Genomic DNA, 22,656 nt, shown 5'->3' with positions numbered 1-22,656 from the left:
ATGTTCTTTTGAGTTATCTGGAACTTCTCAATCTTTTACTCCAATTTACTATTTTGGTTTGTTCTTTTTGTTGTAGACTGATATTCTATGAAAGTTGGCATTGAAGTCATCGACATAACTGTATTTTTTTATCCCATTTGTTATTTTTCGTTTGTTATGATAAAATGGTGGTAAGGGCGAAAAAAAACTTAAAAATAAAGGACCATTTTACTTACAATTTGTGGAATAGCTCAAGTTTCAACTTGTTTGTTGGTACGTTGTCCAGTGGCTTATTGTATGCGAGTCACTTGTTTGTATTGGTTTAAGTCCGGTGTAGGCTGAAAAGCTCAATTTTTGGGGCCTTATATTTAACTAACTTACATGTCTTATGGGCTATTAGGTGTCGTAGGAATTCGGCCGTACATCTGTCGTCCTTAATATGGATCCATAAGCTCAAAACCGGCAGAGCGCTCAAACATTGTTGTTTGGGAGGCTGGTGGTTCGAATCCACCTGGATCCTTAGTTTCTTATGGTTTTAATTCCAACTTTTGATGAGAAATATACATGCAAAAATATTCGATAGATCTAAAAATAACAAAATAGACGAAATCAGGTTTATCTTTTCGTCGAACCTAAATGTTTTTTGTTTCAACACAATAACATGCTGTTTTAATAAATTGTGTCCAACAAACAAAAATGTAGGGGTGAATGTAAAGAAATTTCAGATTAATTGAGTTGATGAGGATTTTAATTTAATTTGATTTTTTTTTTGAATTAAATTGAGATAAATAAAATTAGAGTTGAATTGAATGAAATTATTCTAGTTAATTTAAAAATTTAAAAATATCAAATTAAAATTTTATTACAATATGATTAATTCTATGTTCAATAGGTAAAATAAAATTGAATTGAATTTTTTATAATTTTGATTAAAAGAGATCAATTTAATCATATTTAAACATCTATTTTCACTAATCTATTATTTAAGTAATTTGAGTCCTTTAAATTATAAAATTAAATTCGATTCAAACTCTAAACATATTATTATTTTTTCAAATCGAAATCTATAAGAACAATAGGCTATGGTAAAATTTAAAACGTTATCTCTAATTTTTAGAAGTAATACGATTGCAAAGCGACATTGGTACTTCTGGAATGGCGTGGAAAATCTAAGGCCAAGGACAAGAAGAAAAAATCTATAAAGAAGAAAAAGAGAAGCTCGCACGGATGAATTGACAGGCCACGTGTTTATGGAGACTTTTTCTTTTGGAAAGCCATTAGTCTAGTCGGTGGCGGCCTACCTTCCATTTTCAATCCCGATTTGCTGTTTCCATTGTATTTATTTTCCACTCTTGCTTTCCATTCTGTCCACTATGTAATAATGTTGACATTGTTTCCCTGTATGTCTGAATCATTTCCTTGTTTACTGAAAAGCTTAATGCATCAGTTATGCTATTTCCCACAAAACGACGACAAAATGTGGCCGTAGCACTTTCTCAACACCCGAAAAGAAAGAAGCTAAAGCCATAAAAGTTGGCTAATCAAGATCCGATCATTTAAACTTTTAACTTTCAATCTTCCTGTTGAATTAGCTATACCTGCTCGTGTTTTAGAAGCCCATGCCACTTTCCTGATCAAACATCCACCCGTCTCATTTTCTTTTCCCTTTCTCTCTATAGCAGAACAGAGTTTTTGCCCTGTTTCTTTTCACAGGCCACTTCTGAAGCACAGCTATTGGGTTTTCTTTTTTGTTAGGTTTTCTCCCCCGCATATTTGGCTGCCTTTTTTTTCTTTGTATTCATTGATCTATATTTCATTTCCTTTCTCTTTCGATATTGACTTTTTTTTAATAATGCAGAAGCTTTTCTGGGTTACTTTTTATTGGAGTTAACTCTTACATGTTTTCTATTATAAAAATAAAGCTTTTATTACGTTGATGGAACAAGCACTAGGCTTTGGCCAAAGTAGTTGAAGTAAAGACTAGGACAAGCCAAGCGTTTATTGTTACTAGTTAGGACGGTGTCAAAGGCATCATCTTTTGCTCCCTCCTTTGTGACGTGTGGGCGTTATGGAATAAAGAATCTTATACTTATTTTCTTCCATTTAAATTAAAACTCTGTTGCTATTCTGTTTTATGAGATCAGAATTCATCAGATGTTATTCTGTCTTCTTTTGTAAGTTTGTAGCAGTTTGTTGAATCATGCTTCTTCCGTTGATTTAACTTTGTAAATTGCGTGAACAAGTCTAAACCTTTACTGCTTTTTATACGACTGCAAGTTAACTCTCGCGGAATCGATCCATAAGGAAAAGGCTAGTTAATGGTAATTTTGATGTCAACAGATCTGACGGAATAAAATGAAACCTGGTGGGTGGGTCTTCTGAGGCGTGGTGTCCCAGGCCTCATCCGTGTATGTGATTTTGCAGCACTATCTTCTGTTCCCCTAATTTTTTTTTCCATTGTAGCATCTAATAGCAGGTCCAGGCACTTCGCAATGTTCATCTCATTTCAATGACATAGCTGCAGCTGTAATTCACTGCTGATTCTTGTGATCCAGGCATGCATGCTCTGTTAGCGGCTTGACTTGCAGTTGTTAACTTTGGTAAAGTTTGCTTTCTTTTTATACTTTATTGTGGGTGAATATTACAATGAAGTTATTGATTTCTTGCTCTTTTTTTTTTTTTTTTTATGTGTTCCTCTTAGACTGTAACTGTCTGGTTATTTTTGGGTGGGGAGGAAGTGGAAGCATATTTTCTCTGCGATTTCTTTCACTGCTAAGTTGAATAGGTTAATTTCTCCTTTCTCAAATCTTTATTTTTTTATTTTTTATTTTACTTCGGAAAGCAGTTTACCAGCCATTTCAGTTGATTAATTCCAAATTAGAGGTCCCAAATCTTACGCAACGTAATGCTGGTTGACCTAGGTTCTTAGATTCTAGTATTAGTCACAATGTTTAGTAGATGGAGCAATTCACATCACAACAAGGAGAATGATTCTTTGCAGCAAGAATCCAAGGTAATAAAGTTGGACCAATTAGTGAGTTATTTAATTTATGGGAAAACCTTTGTGCTGTCTACTCAAAATTTTTTTTACTCAAGTCTTTAGATTGTGCTTACTAGTTGGTTAATAGTTGCTGTAATGCGGAAATACAATCAGATCAAGGAGCTTCAAGCTGCAATCGGACCACTGTCTGGTCGAAGTTTGAAATATTGTACTGATGCCTGCTTGAGGAGATACTTGGAGGCAAGAAACTGGAATGCTGATAAATCGAAGAAAATGCTGGAAGAGACCATAAAATGGAGATCCACCTATAAGCCTGAGGAAATACGTTGGGTAAGCTATTACGTTCAATGTTCATAAAGAGAGTTGAATATTGGTGAATGGTGATTGATATAATAGTAATGAATAGCTCGTGTTTAAGAATATATTTTGCCTAACCGAATTTGATGTTTGGTTGCAGCACGAAGTTGCAGTGGAAGGCGAGACTGGAAAAGTATACAGGGCAAGCTTTCATGACCGACATGGTAGAACAGTTCTTATACTGCGACCAGGAAAGCAGGTAATAGGTTTAAACTTGAACTAAAACCAAAAACTTTTTTAGTTACTAACATGGACTGAAATGTTACAGAACACCACATCGTTGGACAATCAGCTTCGCCATTTGGTGTATCTGATAGAGAATGCAATCCTAAACCTTCCAGAGACCCAAGAACAGATGGCATGGTTGATAGACTTTACTGGGTGGACATTGAGCACAAGCGTGCCCATCAAGTCGGCTCACGACACTATTAATCTATTACAAAACCACTACCCCGAGAGGTTGGCTATAGCATTTCTCTACAATCCCCCGAGAATTTTTGAAGCATTCTGGAAGGTTTGAGTTCTGTCCACTTAACAACTTTCCCTTTCGTATTTTTGTGTATGTTAGAGGATGCCAAGGTTGAACCCTATTTTTTGAAAACTAAAACTCCAGCGTTCTCCCTTTAATGTCTTTGGACATTTCTATTTATGCTTAGTCATGTTTAATAATGCTTAAACCAAGGTTTGTGAAGCTAAATGAGATGATATTGATGCATTGCACTATAAATTGCAGCTCATACTGATTGATCTATTCACATATAGTAATCAACTTGCTTTGCTTTCGTTTTTTGCAGATTGTTAAGTACTTCATGGATGCAAAAACCTTCCAAAAGGTGAAGTTTGTGTACCCTAAGAATACAGAGAGCGTGGAGCTGATGAGATCGTATTTTGACGAGGAAAATCTACCAACTGAATTCGGAGGAAAGGCTGTATTGGAGTACAACCATGAAGAATTCTCGAAACAGATGAGCCAGGATGATATCAAGTCTGCCAATTTGTGGGGATTTGATGATAAACTCCAATGTATCGGCAACAGGCACTCTGGATCCGACGTTGCTCCAGAGCCAGTCTGCCTTGCACCATCAGCCAGTTGATCTACCTGCCTTATGCCAGTTATGTAGGAATAAAATTCATATATACATATGTATATTGTCTATGCGACTGAAAAGTGAGCAGCAGGTAGGAAGCAGTGAAATGTCCTTTTTGACTAACAAGGGCTACCCCTGCAAGTGATGCATGGGGATTATTTTCTGTCATTCCCCCGATGATGTACGGTACCTGCCACCGCCTTTACCCTCCTATATCTAGTAAAGAGAAACATGCATGTGAGATGCCTACAAGGAAGTTGCCAAATCTAAACCTAACACGTAAAACATAGTAAGATTTTGTGAATTTGATTCTGTCCAAAAAGAAGCAAGAAATTCTGCTACAAGAAGAAAAACGAGCCACTACAAAGTAAGCCCACAGCAGGTTGGAGATGCAAATAAGCTTTGATGGCTAAAGTTTATAGGGTCTAAAAGGAATAAGGTTTGAGCCTTAAGGCTCATCCATGAAATTCAGTTCAGTATGATTTATGATAGTACTTGAATTTGATAATGATGTATTGAAAAATAACTCGTTGGTGCAACGTTTTCAATGGGCGAGCTCATAATTGCATATGTAGTAGGACAATTTTCATTTTCACCCATCTTTAATTAAATTAATAATTAGTAGAAAAATAAACAAATACATATATATTTTTTATAATTAAAAGTGATTTGATTCATTTTACAGTTTTAATCTAGTCTTATTCGGGTCGGAGGTAAACCCTTCAAACAATGTCAAATTTAAGATTTGGACCTAATCCAAATTCTTTTCCAAAATAAATATTTTAGAGCTCTTTTATAAAAATATTATTTTTAGTTAATTTAAATAAATGATCTAAATAATAAATAAAAGAGTCTACTTTTTATATCATTTAAAGTGAGAAATATTATAAAAGAAGTCTTTTTTTTTTACTTAATTTACTGGATTCATGAAAAGAGTCACCTTAGATCATTTTGCACAAGAAACTTAGAAGATTTATGAAAAACGTCGCATAATCAGTTACGAAGAAAACTGTTCAATCGACAAAAAACTTTTGTTCAATTGAAAAAAAAAAAAAAAGACTAAACCTCAATCCTAATTAATCTACAAAAAAGAGATTAAACTTGATTTTAAAATCAAGTTTAGAAGGCCTTTGAAATATCAAATTGAAACAAAAGAATATAAAACTTATTCTTCGATATCAAGTCTAAAAGGTCGTTGAAGCAAAGTCATCTATGCAATATCAAGTCTTAAAAATGCCTGGATTCATACTCTCTCCATTCTTGTATTTAAAGATCAAGCTTTGACAACCTTTTAAATAGACTTTTTTAATTCAAGATCAAGTCTAAAAGACATTTGAATGTAAATTAAATCAAATTCTCAAACAAATATCTATCTAATCTTAAGTCTCGATGACTCTTAAATAAAATTAAATCTAAATAACTTTTAGATGAAAATTCGTTAAAGAAAAGAATCAAAATAAAATTATTTCATTAGTTTTAAGTTATTAAATTTTATTTGAAATTAATAATACAAGTGAAAACATCTTAGAAAGTAAATCCAAGGCATGCTCTACCCAAATACAATATTTTTTGTTGGATTATTGACAAATATAGTGTAATACCCCTACCCATATTCATTGCCGGAATAGGGTACGAGGTATTATCGGAGTTTATGAATTTTTTTTTTTTTAGAAAAAACTCAATATAATCCCTTTATAGATATCTAACCTTCCCTGCAATATTATATCGAGACCAATCCAAATCAACCAATCCAATTCAACATATTTTCAAGATAAATTCATGCATATTTATAAAATAACGTCATCACATACCCAAAACCAGGTTTGTTAACCATACCAATGGCTAACTCTACACTCATTTCACAGAATCATTTACTTTATTAGCTTATACATGCCATTGATTTCCAAAATAAAGTTTCTTTATATACCGAAATCTTGAGGTTGATAGTGTGATGTGTCTCCGACCAAATCCGACCTTCGAGCTCTTAACACTACAAAATAGGGAAAAAGGAAACGGGGTAAGCACTTTGTGCTTAGTAAGCTCATGTAACAAGAATTATACTTACCTAATATTTTCAATACAATACAATAAACATTCCTATATCCATTCAATGCATTATTACCCTAATATGCACAAACTCAACATTCAAGTTAGTACAATAATTTCCATGTACCAATAATATATACTATGATTGATGAGCTCATCAATACCATGATTTCCATTTTCTTGTTATTTTTCCATATTTATCCCGTTGAATTTCTTGGAATTTTCGATGGATTTTCAGAGATACACTTTTAGTGTATATTTCCGGGTCTGTCAATTCATATTCATGCGCTTTATATCCATTTCGAGAGCGCACTCATGAACCTCAACCTTGTAGCGGGATTACCGGTCAAAGCTAAATCCCTACAACGACAATTACTCTAATGAGCTTGGATCTGAATTACAGTCCAAAGCTAAATTCAGACCCTAATTCGGATTACCCGTCCGAGCTAAATCCATTTTACACATATTCTTCGGGAGGGCTATATCAGGATAGGATCACCCGTTCGAGCTAGATCCTTTTTACCGTCAATTCCTTTTCAGAGATCCATCGAATTTTCCTTTCATTCAATCGGGATTTCTTCCCATTTTATCAAATATATCAATGTTTCATAAATTTTCATACAATGAACATTCAAATCATATTCACATAAATAACATACAATCTCAAGCATTTAAGAATATAATTCAAGTTACACGAACTTACCTTGATACTAGTTTGTAAACAAAAAAAATCTACTAATCCCGAACTTTTTCCTTTCCTCGATCTAGCTTCGTATTTGAATCTTCTGGATCTAAATAAATAAATTTAATTATCAATTTAATACATTTCATATTCATATGCAACATTCTCTATAATTCAACTATTATTTATAGTTCATTCAAAGCTATCTACTTGAGTCATAGTCACTAAATTATTTTTATCTTGAGATACAGAACTCAAAATTAGGATCCGATAATTTTTCCTAAAACTAGACTCACATATCTTCTTACCATAAAATTTTCAGAATTTTTGGTTTAGCCAATCAGTACAGTTTATTCTTTAAAGTCACCCCTGTTCTGCTGTAGACAGTTCTGACCCTTCTTCACTAAAAATTAATTATCTCTTCATACAGAATTCAAATGATGTTCTCGTTTGTTTCTCTTAAAAATAGACTCATTAATAATTCTAGACATATAAATTTAAGCCCATAATTGTTTTTCTTAAATTTTTTATGATTTTTCAAAGTCAGAACAGGGGAACCCAAATTCATTCTGACCTTATCTCACAAAATTCATTATATCTCAAAATTTACAAATCCATTGCTTACACTATTTCTTCTATGAGAAACTAGACTCAATAAGCTTTAATTCCATATTTTTTTCATCTTCTAATTAGATTTCTAAAATTTATGGTGATTTTTCAAAGTTAGTCTACTGCTGCTGTCCAAACTGTTTTTGTGCAAGCTGTTTATTACCATTTTTCCCCTAAGCTTTTAATAAATGATAATTTCGTCCCTACTCAATTAGCCTCTCAATTGAACTGATTTTTCTCAATTAATATTTTATTCTATCACCTTAAACTAGTTTACAACCTTTAGGAATCAGAATTTCAGCAATAGACTTTAATTCTAAGCATTTTCACAATTAGGTCCTAAAAATCAATTTCTATTGAAATTACCTAATAAAATCATCTCATAAACAAATTAAAGCTTTAATTTCATTCTATTTCATGATAAAATTACAGCACTAAACCATGGTGACTTTCAATTTCATCCATGAAATCAAAAACTAATGAATTTAATAGTAGGACCTAGTTGTAAAAGTCTTAGAAACACAAAAATTACAAGAAAAAGGCAAGGATTAACTCACTTGGTGCAAAAATTATGAAATACCAGCTTATAGAACCCTCCTATGGCGTTTTTAGCTGCTGGAATTGAAGAGAAATGAGAGAAATCTAGATATTTCCTATTTAGTCCTAGCTTTATTTAGTTAATTTTGCAATATTTCAATTTTACCCTTAATTTATCAATTTTTCTGCTGATTTCATACCCTTGCCATCCAGCCCAAATAACTTTTGGGTCTAATTCCTTTTAAATCCTTTCTCATTAGACTCTTAAGCTATTTAATCATTCTAGCAACTTTACACCTATTACAATTTAGTCCTTTTTATTTAATTAACTATCCAAACATTAAAATTTCCTAACGAAATTTTAATACCACACTAATAACATTTCATAAATATTTATAAAATTATTTTCGACTAGGTTTTACAAGATAGAGGTCCCGATATCTTGTTTTTACCTAATTTCTTTAATAATTTCTTTTTCTAACTAACCACTAAATCGGTAAAATTTTTCTATCAATATTTTCATACGATTTTCCTATCATATCAATTTTCATGCAAAAATATTGAAATAAATTTCTCTTTAAATCGGATTTGTGATTATGAAACCACTGTTCCGATAACCTTGAATTTAGGCCATTACATATAGGCTTGTCTTCACCCTTCAATTTCAGTTCCAATGTATAACAATTAACAGCCTCTACCGATCGGAAAATCTCTTATTAGTTTTTAATATCTTATTAGGAAAAGCATATTTTTATAGGCTTAATTTATAAAATAATATTTAAATTGGCTTTTATTTTTTAAACTTTTTTTTTAAAAATCTTTTAACAAACCATACAACAGCTTTTAAATTAAAATTAAATTAAAAGAATTAAACTAACAGTTGAGATAATTTAGATGACGGAGTATGATTTAGATCGTAACTTAAAAAAGGTATGATTTAAATTATAAAGTTGAAATTTTATTTTTTATAAACTAAATTATTATTATGGTTTTTCTTTGATATTTTTAAGATAAACTATTAAAATAGTTACTTTTGTTTGTCTCAAGGTTACATTTTAATCATTTAAGTTTGAAATGTTACGTTTTAGTCACTTATGTTTTCGTGTTGTAACATTTTAGTCACTGAGCCGTTAATTGTCATTAACGCTGTAATAATAAGCTCATGTGGCACGTTAAATTATCATTTCAAACAAAAATTTTAGGTTAAATTATACAATTGGTCCCTATATTTTTTCATTTTGAGCAATTTAATTTTTTTCTTTTTTTTTCTTTATTTTTGATTCTCTTCTGCTTCTCCCTCCGTTTCCTCCCTTCTCCATCTCTTTTATGTTATTTTAACTTTCCTTCTTTTTTTCTTTTATGTTCCCTTTTCCCTTCCCTATATTCCAATGGCAGTTTCAAAAGTTCTTTTAAATGATTTTTGTGTAACCGAGCCTTTATATCCATCATATAGTTAAATGCTACTGTAACTACCCGGTTTAGACCCTAATCGGAATAGTAGTTTTGGGACCACAAATCCGAGTTAGAAAAATATTTTAATATTATTTTCTGTGTTTACAGCATGATATATTATATGTATGAAAATTTCGTGTGAAAACTTTATCGTTTGTGTGCTCGATTTAAAAAAAAAAAAAGACTTAATCGCATAAAATGTAAAAGTAGCTTTCTATCTGTTACAGTGCTTAATTACTTTGAGGAATTAATTATGGGGTCCTTATGTGGCAAATTGGCCATTAACTAATGGCATGGCTAGTTTTGGGCTTGAAATATATGGTTGTTAATTAAATTTATAAGGTTAAAATGGTAATTAGCATATTATAATGTAATTAAATAAAATAAACATAAAATGGCCATGCATTTTAGTTCATCTTTGGCCGAAAATTCAAAAGAAAAAGAACAAGCTAGGTTCGGCCTTGTCCAAGCTTGATTAAGCTATGTGTTTAGCTTAGTTTTTGATGATTTTTACGTTTTTGAGATCTTTGCTATGAGTACTAGCTAGCCCATGCTTGAATTTTTAAATTTGATGATGTATTCATGAATTTATATTGTTGATAGCTTGATGATTTTTGTGTTTGATGATGAAAAATAAATATATATTGTTAGATTGCCAAGTTTAATTAAGTGATTTTTGATAAAAATGTCTATTTAGGACTAAATTGTAAATTTTGCAAATTAAGGGGCCAAAATGTAAAATAAATGAAACATATGGGCTTATATGGACTAGAGGTAAATTCGGCCTAACATGAATGTGGTGAAATTTTGAATATTTTGTGTTTTGTGAAATAGGGACTAAAAAATGTGAAATGTCAGGGCAAAAGTGTAATTTGCCCATTTATATGTTTTTGGACTAAATTGAATGAATATGTTAATAAAAAATTTAAATTTTTATTAATTTAGATCAAGAAAAGAGGAAATCAGAATTGGATCGAGGGAAATCTAAAGTTGTCGAATAGTTGTCCCGGTTCTTTCATCTTTGTCCGAGGTAAGTTTATAAGTAAATAAATATCATTAAATTCGATTGTATATATATTATTTGTGCAGAATTGAATTATTACTTGTATATATATGTTCAAGCCGAATTTGTATAAGTATGGGAGAAGTATTTACGAGCTTGAATTGATCGAGTTACGACATCCGAAAGCCCCATATGAACCTTAGGAATAGTTAGGATACATATTTCATGACATAGGGTTTCGATATGTGATTTCGTGTAAGACCACGTTTGGGACGTTGGCATCGATTTGTGATTTACGTGTAAGACCCTGTCTGGAATAGTGACATCGATATGTGATTACGTGTAAGACCACGTTTGGGACGTTGGCATTGTACGAGCTTTTCAATTATCCGAGTATCCTTATTAATTTCGAATGGTTCAACGGGCAATATCGAATATTGATCGAATGTAAAATCAAGCCAAGAGGTCAAGTATGTGCTAAGTTTAAAGGTTGGGAAAAATAAGGTAAGTGTGTACTTATGATATATATATATATATATGAAATATACATATAAAAGTTAGTAATATTCATGTTTATGAGTATATGTACATTTGGCCATTGATATTAGAATGTTAATATTTATGAGATATGTTTGAACTTACAAGAATGATATATGTACATTTGGTTAAGGTTTGTTTGGTTTGGTCTACTATAATTAAATTAAGGTTGTTATTAAAAATAATTTATTTGCTTTTGACTTACTAAGCTATTTTAGCTTATTGTGTGTATTCGTTTGTTGTTTTATAGATTTTGGGAGTTGATTACGAGCTCGGGCATCGTCAAGGAAATTCGTCACACTATCGATCGTTATTTCGATATTACAAAAGTTTAAAACTATGAACTTATGGCTTGTATAGGCTAGCCTTTGTGTTAGTATATTTTGAATGTGTATATATTTAGCTATGCGAAAATGACTTAATCTTGATATTAATGCTTATATGCATTCAGTTATGGCATAGGCTTGTTATTAAAGTATATTTCATGGTGTATATATGTGTGGTATTTGGCTATATGGTTCGGCTTGATTATTAGGTTAGTTGATGGTTTAGTAATTTGACATGGGAAAAGTATATTTTGGTAAGTATGTTCCATGACATGTTTGAATGGTGTTTTGGTTATATGTTTTAGTCGAGTATTGATATGAATGACCTATAAATTAGTCATGTTGATAAACTTAAAATATGACATATATGTTGTGGTGTTTGATCATATGTTTCGGTAATGAGAAATGTTCAATATGATGTTTATATATATTGGCTTTATAAGTGACGTTTTGGCTTATTACAAAGTATATAAAATTTGTATGGTTATTGTGATTAATTTTACTACCCGAATTGATAAGAAGCAAGTTGGTCTTGTGTTATATTTTGGTACAATGCATAGTATGTGTAATTAACATGATTTGATTCGGCATTTGTACATATAAATTAGGATGAATTGGTTTGATTTCATGATTATATTATAAACATGTTGTATTGGTTATATGACTAGTTAATAGTGAATTAAATGCATGATTATATTCGGGTAGTAATAGGTTTAGTTAATAAATTATGCTTACATAGTCATTGGTTGTGAAATGATCAACTTTGTTATGATTAGAAAATGGATTATTTAAACTTGTAGTTGAATGGCGTAATTTGTACTATATATGTGGTTAACCTTGATAGCCGAATAAGTAAGGAATGGATTTGTTAAGTGTGTTTGAATTTTGAAATGTTATTATAGATAATTTTGCATTGTTTATTTTTATAGTGACTTGCGCATATTTCAATAAAGTTTTAAAGTAAATAAAATTATGTTATAAAATTAGTTAATGATAATATAACCATGTGATATGGATTGATATGGTTATTTTGTGCTTAGTATATAAAGTGAAACATACATAGTTTAATTTAAATGTTTGAATATCGTAGTATAATGATAATTAAAGCATATCGGGTCATGTTTTTATATTATCAATGCCGCACAAATGAATGAAAAATTTTAGTAGTGAAATATGGTTTGTTAGATGCTTAATTTGTAATGTACAAAAGCTTTATAATAATATGTTTGATAATCGATTAATGGAATAGTTGTTTGTTTATATGTTTTGTATATGTTATGATCTAAGACTCGATATTTGATTAAGTTGCGAGCATTGATGAGATTGGATTTCGAGATGTGAAATGTGATGTTTATCTGTATGAACTGTGATAAGACCGGTAACGCCTTGTAAGCCTAGTCTGGCGATGATACGGGTTAGGGGTGTTATAGCTACACATTAACAAGTAACATTTAGTTGACTGTTTGACATAATTTGAAGATGCCTCATGTTTGAAATCTCATTTCTTTGAATTAAATTACGTGGAAAATAGAGATGGAGAAGGGAGAAAAACAAAAGGGAGAAGCATAAGAGAATGAAAAATATAGGGAAAAAAAAAGAAAGTTAAAAGAACATAAAAGAAAAAAATTAAATTGCTCAAAACGAAAAAAATATGAGGACCAAATATATAATTTAACCAAAAAAAATTTTTTGAAATGAAAATTTAATGAAAATATAACGTGTTACTTTAGCTTACCGTTATATCGTTAATGGTAATTAACAGCTCAGTGACTAAAATATTACAACATGTTAATGTAAGTGAATAAAACGTAACATTTCAAACATAAGTGACTAAAATGTAACTTAAAATAAGCAAAAGTGACTCTTTTCATAGTTTACCCATATTTTTATATAACTTTAATTATTATAAAAATAAATGAGATGATGTAAATGATATAATTTTAGTCTATCAGATAAGCATCCTTTTTTTTTTAATCTAAAAATATAATATGGTGGCATTTTAGTAAAAAAAAAAAAACAAAACAAAATCAAAAGTGACTCACGCAACTAATTAACTTGACCTTGATATAACGGTTCAACATCCAATTTGTAGTAGATTTGTGCACCACAAAAGGTGGCCGAAAACAATTGCCAATTGCCATATACATCATTACATCCTCATAATAGCCACTTTTTTACTTTAGCCGTTTACGTTACGGGACTCTGCGACTTTGCATTTCAATCTGGTTTTTATATTTTCTAAAGTTTGGAGAATCGATGGATAGTTGAAAACTGCGTAATAATAGTTGATAGTATGATTTAAGTGGCAGCCATTGAGAAAGGTAGTAGTAATGATCAAAATTCTAACAACGAAGTGGTTGACAAACAATGAAGTACTTTCCCACTCCAAAAACATGACTTCGATTACATATATAGAGGCGGTTCAATTGTTACAATAATTTTCAGTGTGCTAGAGAAATGTAAGTGTAACCAAAATTTCTATATTCAACAAGAATAAGGCCATTTTTATGAATGCGTGAATTTCACATACAAAAAAAAAAAAGAAGCTAAATACCATATTCATATATATATATATATATATATATATATTTCTGAAAGCTATATCCACTTAAATTTATTAAATCATATACAAAACTTTAAAAACCATTTAACTTAGAAAAAATAAAAGAAAACACGAGTCTGGATTTTGTTAAAAGTTCTCTTTGTGAAAATCAAACTTTGTGCCTGTCTTGTGAGAGAAATCCAAAGCTAATTGTCTTAGCTCTTTGGTTAGTGCGGGTGCCCCACAGTAGAAAACACCTGCATCATTGAATTCATCCATGGGAAAACAATGTTTTAGTAAAGATGGGTATAGATTAGAAAAAAGGATGGTTAGATGAAAAGCGAAAACTGACCAATTCTTGCGCCTTGATGATGTAGAGCAATGTTCTTATAGACTTGACGCCAATTCGGCTTGGCAAAGTGGGATTTGACCCTTGTTCCCGACACCACGTCCACACCGTTCTTGGCATGGTGCAATGATTGAAGCATGGTTATGAGAGCCGACCTGGCGTCTCCTTCCTCATACACGCTGGTGCAGTAGTTGTGGAGCTCGATCACCCACTGCTCGTCCATCTCCGCTACTTCGTTCATTATCCCTTTGAACCACTCGAACGACCCTTGTTCCCTTGTTACCCAATAGAAGTAGGCTTTCCTTGTTTTGAACCCTTTGTTGTTCTTCTTGTTGTAGTTCCCGTTCTCCAAGCCTGACCCTGGAAACGAATCCTCTTCCATTTCTTCCATTTTCATGTTGTTGATGATGTCCTTCACGATGCTGATCATTGGGGTGGCACCGATTCCGAGCCCTACTAGGAGGACCACGTCATATTTCTTGTAGTCTTGCGCTGGAGCACCGTATGGACCGTCGATCAAAATCTTAGGGAAGCTGTAGATCAGTGAATGCAACATAAAGCAATTCAGTATTAACACATTAGACGTTTGACGTTATTAATGTTGGTTCCTTCAATGACTTGAATACGAGGATGAGGAAATCTTACCTTGTATTGGTTCCTTCTGCCCTAAGCAATCCACTTTTCCCAGCAGGTGGAGGCTGACAGACCTGTTTAATAACCAAATCCAATACGAGCAAAAACCAATAAGGCATTTGATTCCAGATTCAAGTTTTAACGTCATAGGAGAGTAGGAACATTAACCAACCTCAGAGAAAACTGTTTTGAGCTGCCTTGTCCAATCACCCAGAGTTCGAATATGAACGCTAAGGTAGTCATCTCCTGGTGCTGAAGTGATGGAGAATGGATGCCTGGACTTGCCGATGGTTCGCTCAGTTAAACTAAATGGTAGACTTGAAGCAAAGTGAGGAATGGAACAAGGATCGAAATGTACATACCACTCAAATGAGGAGACTGCAGAGCAGTTGACAAACATGAATTGCCCGCTTTTGTATTTGAATCCTTGGGGCTTTGACATGTGCAGTGACAATACGTTTCCAGGGTATACAGCAACCTTCCATATTGTCAAGAAAACAAAACAGCATATCAGTATGTTTCAAAAGAAATGTGGACACTTTCAGTGCAATTGGCTGCAAATGTTGGATACTTGAAGCATATAGAATAGGCTTTTATACCTTGAGAATTTTAACCGCCTTGATACTGGATCTGAAAGCTCGAATCAACCTTTCGCAAGCATAAAGTGTGATTGGCACTGCTAGATACATCCATGTCTGTAATTAAGGTACAAAGATTGACTACTGTCAATGAATGTACTAATGAAGGGAATCGAAATGAGAAGAAGAACAAAGAAGAAAAAGCATACCGTTTTCTGATACCATTTCTTGGTGAGGTACAGGTAAATACCATGAACAATGAGGAGAGAGTAGACAATAACAAAAAGGTGATGGGAATACCAAAATGCATTGAATCCAGTGAGCTTCTTAAGGAACTTGGGAAGATTGAGCTTGTTGCGCCTGAACCATGGAGTGGCAAGTGTGAAAGCTATGGCCATTAGCACCACCATTATAATACCTGTTATACCTTCAACTCCCTTCAAAAACCACCAATAGTTTGGAGGTTGCTCTTCCCCAAAGAAAGGTTCCATTGGTTCATATTCTTCTTCAGTGGCATGAAGAAGCCTTGGAAAATCACAAGCTAAATGAGCAATTCCGTGTAGGGCTACCCCAATGCTGATTCCAACAGCAATAACCTGAATGTTACATTACATTAGAAAAGAACGATTTGATTTCATATTTCAAAGTTGAAATAGAACTGTCACAATTCCAGAAGGCAACAAAGTTAAAAGACTTGCATTAATAGTATCACTGACCTTGTGGAAATTCAAGTTGTCATCAAAAGGAACAACAGCGCCCAATTTAGTCTTGTTTCTAAGCCAAGTGATGGTGTTTCGGCACACCGGTAATAAAATCAAAGCCATGTTGAATTTAAGAGTCTCCGCACTTCCTTTAGCAACACAAACACAGTAGCCCATCACATCGAAAACGGCCTTGTTCCGGTACTGTACGAACTTATAAGCGAACAAGCTTCCCATAATGCCAAGCCACAGCATCATAACCCAGATCCTTTGCCAGTTATCAATTATAAAGTACTTAGTCTTGTGATACCACCTTTTTAATGGGTTGTTCTCTTGAGTAGGTTTCAGTTTCTGGCTTAACATTTGACTCAGAATACGGCTATCGCCTACCCTCACGGATTGGTTCGGAGCTTGCAATAGGAGAGTTTCCAGGTTGTGAATCTGTTCAGTGCCAAAAACCAATAACCATTAGGAAATAAAAATAGCAGAAGATAAAAGCAAGCAAGATAGATTTGTCTTTAGGGTATTTTTACCATGATGTATCCAGCATTATCTGGATCCAATTCTTCCATGATCAAAGCTGCATATTCTTCAGCCTGTTTCTGAATGTTTGAAAGTCTGTTTGCAGAAGCACTGAGACTGATAATCTACAATATGAAGTGCATACAGTTAGAATTTGTCTTTTTAAAATGACAAAATATTCAAAAAGTAACTTAATGTGAACAAAAATTGTCATTTCTAGTTAGTTGAATGAGGTCGGCATGACCAAGTACGTAGACACCTACCTCCTTGACTTCCGCTTCGGTGATCCTTCCGTCAGCATCTTTGTCCACCCTGCATAATTACAAATTACATTTAAGAACAAATTCATGTGGTAAAAATTCAATTCGTTTTTGAAAAAATGGAGAAAATTAGCTTTACATGTCAAAGAACGTTTGGAGTCTAGAATCAAAGCTTTCGTCAGAAATCTGGTCCCAGAACTGTTTGAGTTGTATTTTATTGATGGAGTCACCAGTTACATTGTGCCTCCGAGCTAGTGCTTGAAACAGCTCACCGGCAAATTCTTTAGACTGGTTCATCCCTGTGTTTGAAAGACGAAGAAAGTTTTGTAAAGCTTTAGAATTGATGGTCCTTATGTGATATTTGGGTCATGAAAATACGTACCAATGCATTCGGCGAATTGGGAGCGGTGAAGGAGGCCATTAGTAGGGGCAGTTAAATCATCGAATCGTTTCTCGACCGAGGACCATCCATTTCCAGATGCCCCTGTTTTTGTAGTGATGAACTTGAGTCCTTTCAAGGCATGAGCTGCAGCAGATTTGTTTCTATCGAATCTCCTGCCTGCATTAGAAGATCGTCTCGAAACTGCACGTTTCAGTTCCTGAGAAAACTGCTTGATTCGAGCCGACGTGTTCCTCAACAGATAGGAACGAAAAGAAGCCGACTTGTTCTCTAGAGTTCGCTTAGCTAACAACGATAACTCAGGGTCTTCGTGGCCTCCATCGGCACCTTGAACGCTGTGAACCGCAACGGAGTCGTCGAGGATATCAAGGGTGATTTCGACGTAGTCATCATCGCCTGCAGCTGCAACGGCCGAAGAATCGAAACTAGCGACGGTGCGCGCGGAGTTAGCCTTGGACATGGTGATTTCGGGTGGAAGATTGAACGTTGCACTCTTTTTGGAAGCTCTTTTGTTGGAAACAATGCCAACACCTACCCCTAATGGTCCACTAAACGTCGCCCTTTCGCTGGCTATGCTTTCTGTATCGGAATTGGTCTCCGAGTACCCTCCTCTCCAATCTTCATTCTTCATTTTTTTCTGGTGTTATTGAACCAAAGGGTGGGAATTGTCAACTTCAGATTAACAGACAAAGGGTTCAAAGTTGGTTCCTTTTGCACTAAATTGACCAATCAAAAGATTTGGAGATTCCGAAAAGAAATGAAATGAAAAGGAAGATTTTTCTAAAGTTTGTTTTGGTTTTTGAAAGAGAGCAAAGAGCTTCGTTCCTTATAAATAGTAGACACAGTCTCTCAAGGGAAACAAACACACTCTTATACGCAAATGCAATGAGAAACTCAACAGGAAGTCATGTTCTTGGCGCCGGTCAAAGTCAAACGCCGTTTCACACCCCAAATTTATTTATTTATTATTTATAATTATTCCAAAATCGATTAAAATGAAAACAAAAAGTATTATTTGGGTTATTTAGAATATACAACTCAAATTCCTTTTTGGATAACTTAGAATCCCAAATCTTGATTTTCACTTTAAGTACACTTTTTCATTTGTTTGATTAAAATCAGCAGGTTAGCGAAAGTCTGATATGTTTGGATTACTGAGTTCAGTAATTAAATTCAACAATTAATATATATATAAAAAAAAACTTAATTCAATTGTAAAAGTAATAATGATTATAATTTTATTCAAAAAAAGTAATTATAATAATGTTTTGGTTTCCTCTATTTCATGTTTTTAGTTTTTACTTTATAATAATATTTTGGTCTGTTTGATTTTTCTTTTCCTTTTGTTTCTAAATAAAAGCATAAAGCAATGGAAACCTATGAATTGTGCATATCTCATAAAGTTAAGTACGATAAAAAAAAACATTAAGAAGTTTCTATTTGGTTTAATACGATTATTTATATACATCTTCCTTTATTATTTGGCTTAGGCTTGATGATTATTTAATATGAAGTATTGAGATTTTTTTATTACAATTTGAAGTTGTTTAAATCAATAAAAAAAAAATCCAAATAATCATCCTTATATCAACCTACCACGAAGAAAGAAAAGCCCGAAAATAAGAGTAGGTTTGGTTGAAGGTAATTATTAGAACCAATTTTTCCTTTATTCACCCCCAAATAATTTGAAAAAAATGTAAAATTTTCTTTCATGGGGTTGCCCTCCTTATCTGTTAAAGGTAGCAACAAATAGCAGTATGTATGTTACCCGGATAAAATATAACAACTATAAATGTACGTATGTTATCCGATGAAGTACGTTTTTGCAACAGACGACCTGTATATGATTTGACAGAAAACTTTTTTGACTAGATAAAGTTAGTCAAGTACTTTCCAGTTTTAGACAGGTCCTAGGTTATCATTAGGATGAATTTAATGTTTGTTCACTTCTACAAGTTAAAAATATTGTTGTAGTTTTATATATGTACATCATACATTTGATGAATTAATGTAATGAGAATAGCCAATTCTTGTTCTCTTAGTTTTCTCATCTTTTTTGCTTCTGTTTTTGGTTGCTTTCCTTGCAACTCTCATTTCTTTGAACCTCAAACATATTTCATATTTTATCCAGAATTATTGCTTTGTTGCTCTAGCTTCAACAAGAGCTTCATATTTTATCCGGATAAATTAGTTCTATTTTTCTTCCAGTGTGAAAAACCCAACATTATCACACATTACAGTTTTATTTAGTTGTGTTTTTTAAAAACATTTTTTATTTTGAGGCTGTGTTAAATAAATTACTTTTGTTTAAAAAATTTTATTTTTAAAAATACTTTTGCTCAGCTGAAAAAAATTAAAATTTTTAACTTTTTTTTGAGCTAAAAACACTTCTGATTTTAACTTTTTCATCTCTCTATTTTTTTTCTCCCAAAACACACTGTACTTCCATTTTCTTTTTCTTTTCTCTTTCAAAGTTAAAATTCTCAGATTTTTTTTTGTAATGTAATTTGTATAATGTAATATAGTAATATACAATATCTTTTAATTTATATAATATAAATTTTATAAATATTAATTGCTTAAAATTATTTAAAATTTATATTTTATATATTAAAATATTAACAACAAAGTTATAGTAAATTATTTTTATATGCTTGTTAAAATATTATAATATTAATTAATTTAAACATTATTTAAATATATATTTGTTACTTTATAATATCATTTCTATCCTGTCTAAAATAGACATTTTATTTCTCAAAAGTACTTTTTATAATAATATTAAATACTTACATCTTAAACAAAATTTTTCAAAAATATTTATCAAAAACACTTTTCAAAATAATACTAAACTTGGATGAAAAGCTTCAAGAATTTTGGTTTCCTTTTATGCTAAATCACTGGTACATAGTTATGGATTGAATTTTAAGGAATATGAATTTATGTTGAGGGACATTTACTTTAAAAGTGACACAATGATTGATTTAAACTAAATGGTTGCTGTCTTTCACAAGTAACATTTATATTTTGGCATAACATGATTTATATTTAAATTTAAAATTGACATTCATCAATTCGACCATTAAACCACTTTATCATATCCTTAAAAAAACAAAAAAAAATTGTTAGTGAGAATTAGAAAGAAAAACATAAAAAGTAAATTACATACTTAGGTGTTTTGAAAACAACATATTTTCAAATTTTCCTCTTCTTTCGTATAGAATAAAGACTATTGACTATAACTGAATTTAAGATTGGTTTAAGGATGAACTAGAAACAGTCGACCTAACAAAATTAAACAAACTATTTAGCTTATATAATAAATTGGTTAAAATTAGACAAACCATTCAGCTTATATAACAAAGAAATATGTATATTTTTAATTTATATATATTATCATGCTAAGTTGAGTGATGTAATAAATATATTTATTAAAATATTATATGAAAATTAAATAATTTTTATTAAAATAATAAAATTAAGTGTCACTTTGATTGAAATAGTAAAGTTTGTATAGATTTTATATATAAAAATAAATTTTAATAATTTTTAACTAAATTGATTTTGATTAATTTATGAGATCTAATGACTTAAAATAAAGATGTAAATATATATGTATGTGTATGTATGCATGCATGCATACATGTATAATTTTCAGTTGTTTTAATTCAAATTAATATATTTGGATATATTTCTTGGTTTTATATTAATCATATATAAAGTTGTAAATGCAAAATAATAAAATATTAGCATAATATTAAATTTAGCTCTTAATGTTTATATTATTGTCAATTTTATCCTTATTAATTTTTTGAGCTAAATTTAACTATCAACATTTTAAACATAAATAAATTTAACCATCAACCTATTACAAAAGAGTCGAAATAATATTATTTTAATGAAAATATTAAATAAAATGTTAAATTTTAAACATAACGGTTTGCATGATACTCTAAGTGTACTCCATACTAGTTCTTTTTTTATGAATTTTATATTTAAAATTTTAAATTTTTTATTGTTATAATGTTTTGAATTATTTGTTGATGTGTGACATAATAGACAAATGATGTTATGTTAGTATGATATGCATATGGATTATCATGCTAACGACGTTAAAATTAATATTTCAGTTATCATTTGGCCATTAAAAAAACGATTTGACTCTTTTTGAAAAGTTAAAGATTAAATTTAACTAAAACAATAATGACCAAATTGATGAAAAGATAAACATTAAAGGTTAAAAATATCATTATACCTAAAATATTACATATATCATGTCAATTTCGTTAAACATTCTAGATTATGTTAAAAGTGAAAATAATAATTATTAATAATAAAAGACTGATTAACGACTAATGGTGCAAGCAAAGTATTCCATGGACAACCACCAAAAAATACATAAACAAGTTTGTTAATGGGTACCAAAGTATTCATGGTATACAGACATTTTGTTTTACCCTAAGTTCTTAATGGGTACCAAAGTATATTAAAATGCCTTGACAGATGAATTTGTTAACTTTTTATTTATTAAAATTAAAAAGTCAACATTTCTTTATAAATACAACCACAAATATTGACATATAATTTGAGGTCTATTAATTAATTTGAGCAACTACTGCATTGTTGTTGGTTTTTTAGGGGGGTAATTGCATTGATGTTTCAAGAACATTTAATTATTGGAGTTAGCATGCAAGTGTTCCTAAATTATATGGTTAGTTTATTTATTGCCTTCCTAAGAAAAACCTTATTATTTTAATAAGTAAAGATAATCTAAAATTTAACTAGTTAATAACTTCTTTAACCTAATGGCAGTTGTATTGTTGGCCTGGGATTTGGATTCAATTCTTAATATCTTTATCCTCAAGTTTAAATATTACAAAAATAAAATAATCGTACGAGTGTTTAATCAATGTTTGGCTAGGTGGAAAAGTAAAGGAACGAGAGAAATGAAAGAAAAAGTGAAAAGAAAATGAATTTTGAGTGTAGTTGGTAGGAAAGAAAATAAGAGAGGAGATTATTTTTCATCTTTATGCATATAAAATCAGTCATTTTAA

At 31.4% G+C, this 22,656-nt stretch overlaps 2 protein-coding genes across 24 annotated transcripts; one reads left to right on the top strand and one right to left on the bottom strand.

Annotated features, from left to right (window-relative positions):
* The first annotated feature begins 1,104 nt into the window (after positions 1 to 1,104).
* LOC108486482 (uncharacterized) lies at positions 1,105 to 4,677 on the top strand. Of its 23 annotated transcripts, none has more exons than XM_053028095.1 (9): positions 1,105 to 1,314; positions 2,320 to 2,387; positions 2,535 to 2,579; positions 2,681 to 2,764; positions 2,901 to 2,992; positions 3,134 to 3,310; positions 3,438 to 3,536; positions 3,606 to 3,851; positions 4,132 to 4,677. In XM_053028095.1, exons 5-9 carry the CDS (start codon positions 2,927 to 2,929, stop codon positions 4,429 to 4,431), a joined length of 888 nt encoding a protein of 295 aa, XP_052884055.1. In that variant the 5' UTR covers positions 1,105 to 1,314; positions 2,320 to 2,387; positions 2,535 to 2,579; positions 2,681 to 2,764; positions 2,901 to 2,926; the 3' UTR covers positions 4,432 to 4,677. The 23 variants fall into 23 exon arrangements, with proteins under 23 accessions (XP_052884055.1, XP_052884058.1, XP_052884057.1 ...); XM_053028098.1 differs by having other exon boundaries at positions 2,504 to 2,579; XM_053028097.1 differs by having other exon boundaries at positions 2,498 to 2,579.
* A 9,280-nt stretch (positions 4,678 to 13,957) lies between these two features.
* On the bottom strand, positions 13,958 to 18,439 carry LOC108485611 (respiratory burst oxidase homolog protein D-like). The gene is made up of 12 exons (XM_017789470.2): positions 17,585 to 18,439; positions 17,342 to 17,501; positions 17,206 to 17,254; positions 16,954 to 17,067; positions 16,436 to 16,861; positions 15,929 to 16,315; positions 15,741 to 15,836; positions 15,504 to 15,619; positions 15,314 to 15,416; positions 15,154 to 15,215; positions 14,512 to 15,041; positions 13,958 to 14,416 (listed from the first exon to the last, which is right to left on the bottom strand). Exons 1-12 carry the CDS (start codon positions 18,231 to 18,233, stop codon positions 14,307 to 14,309), a joined length of 2,802 nt encoding a protein of 933 aa, XP_017644959.1. The 5' UTR covers positions 18,234 to 18,439; the 3' UTR covers positions 13,958 to 14,306.
* Positions 18,440 to 22,656: the final 4,217 nt, after the last annotated feature.

This window comes from Gossypium arboreum, chromosome 5 (genome assembly GCF_025698485.1).
Source record: "Gossypium arboreum isolate Shixiya-1 chromosome 5, ASM2569848v2, whole genome shotgun sequence".
Lineage (NCBI taxonomy): Eukaryota > Viridiplantae > Streptophyta > Magnoliopsida > Malvales > Malvaceae > Gossypium > Gossypium arboreum.
Note: the sequence above shows the minus strand (reverse complement) of the source record. Positions and strands in the feature narration are given on the sequence as shown.

Bases quoted from the DNA above. Each gene is read 5' to 3' on its own strand.
- LOC108485611 (XM_017789470.2), bottom strand. From the start codon at position 18,233: ATGAAGAATGAAGATTGGAGAGGAGGGTACTCGGAGACCAATTCCGAT. The intron at 17,068-17,205 runs GTAGGTGTCTAC...TTCATATTGTAG, and splicing joins CCGAAGCGGAAGTCAAGGAG to ATTATCAGTCTCAGTGCTTC. The intron at 15,837-15,928 runs GTATGCTTTTTC...CCTTAATTACAG, and splicing joins AGAAATGGTATCAGAAAACG to ACATGGATGTATCTAGCAGT.
- LOC108486482 (XM_053028095.1), top strand. From the start codon at position 2,927: ATGTTTAGTAGATGGAGCAATTCACATCACAACAAGGAGAATGATTCT. The intron at 3,311-3,437 runs GTAAGCTATTAC...GTTTGGTTGCAG, and splicing joins AGCCTGAGGAAATACGTTGG to CACGAAGTTGCAGTGGAAGG. The intron at 3,852-4,131 runs GTTTGAGTTCTG...CGTTTTTTGCAG, and splicing joins TTTTTGAAGCATTCTGGAAG to ATTGTTAAGTACTTCATGGA.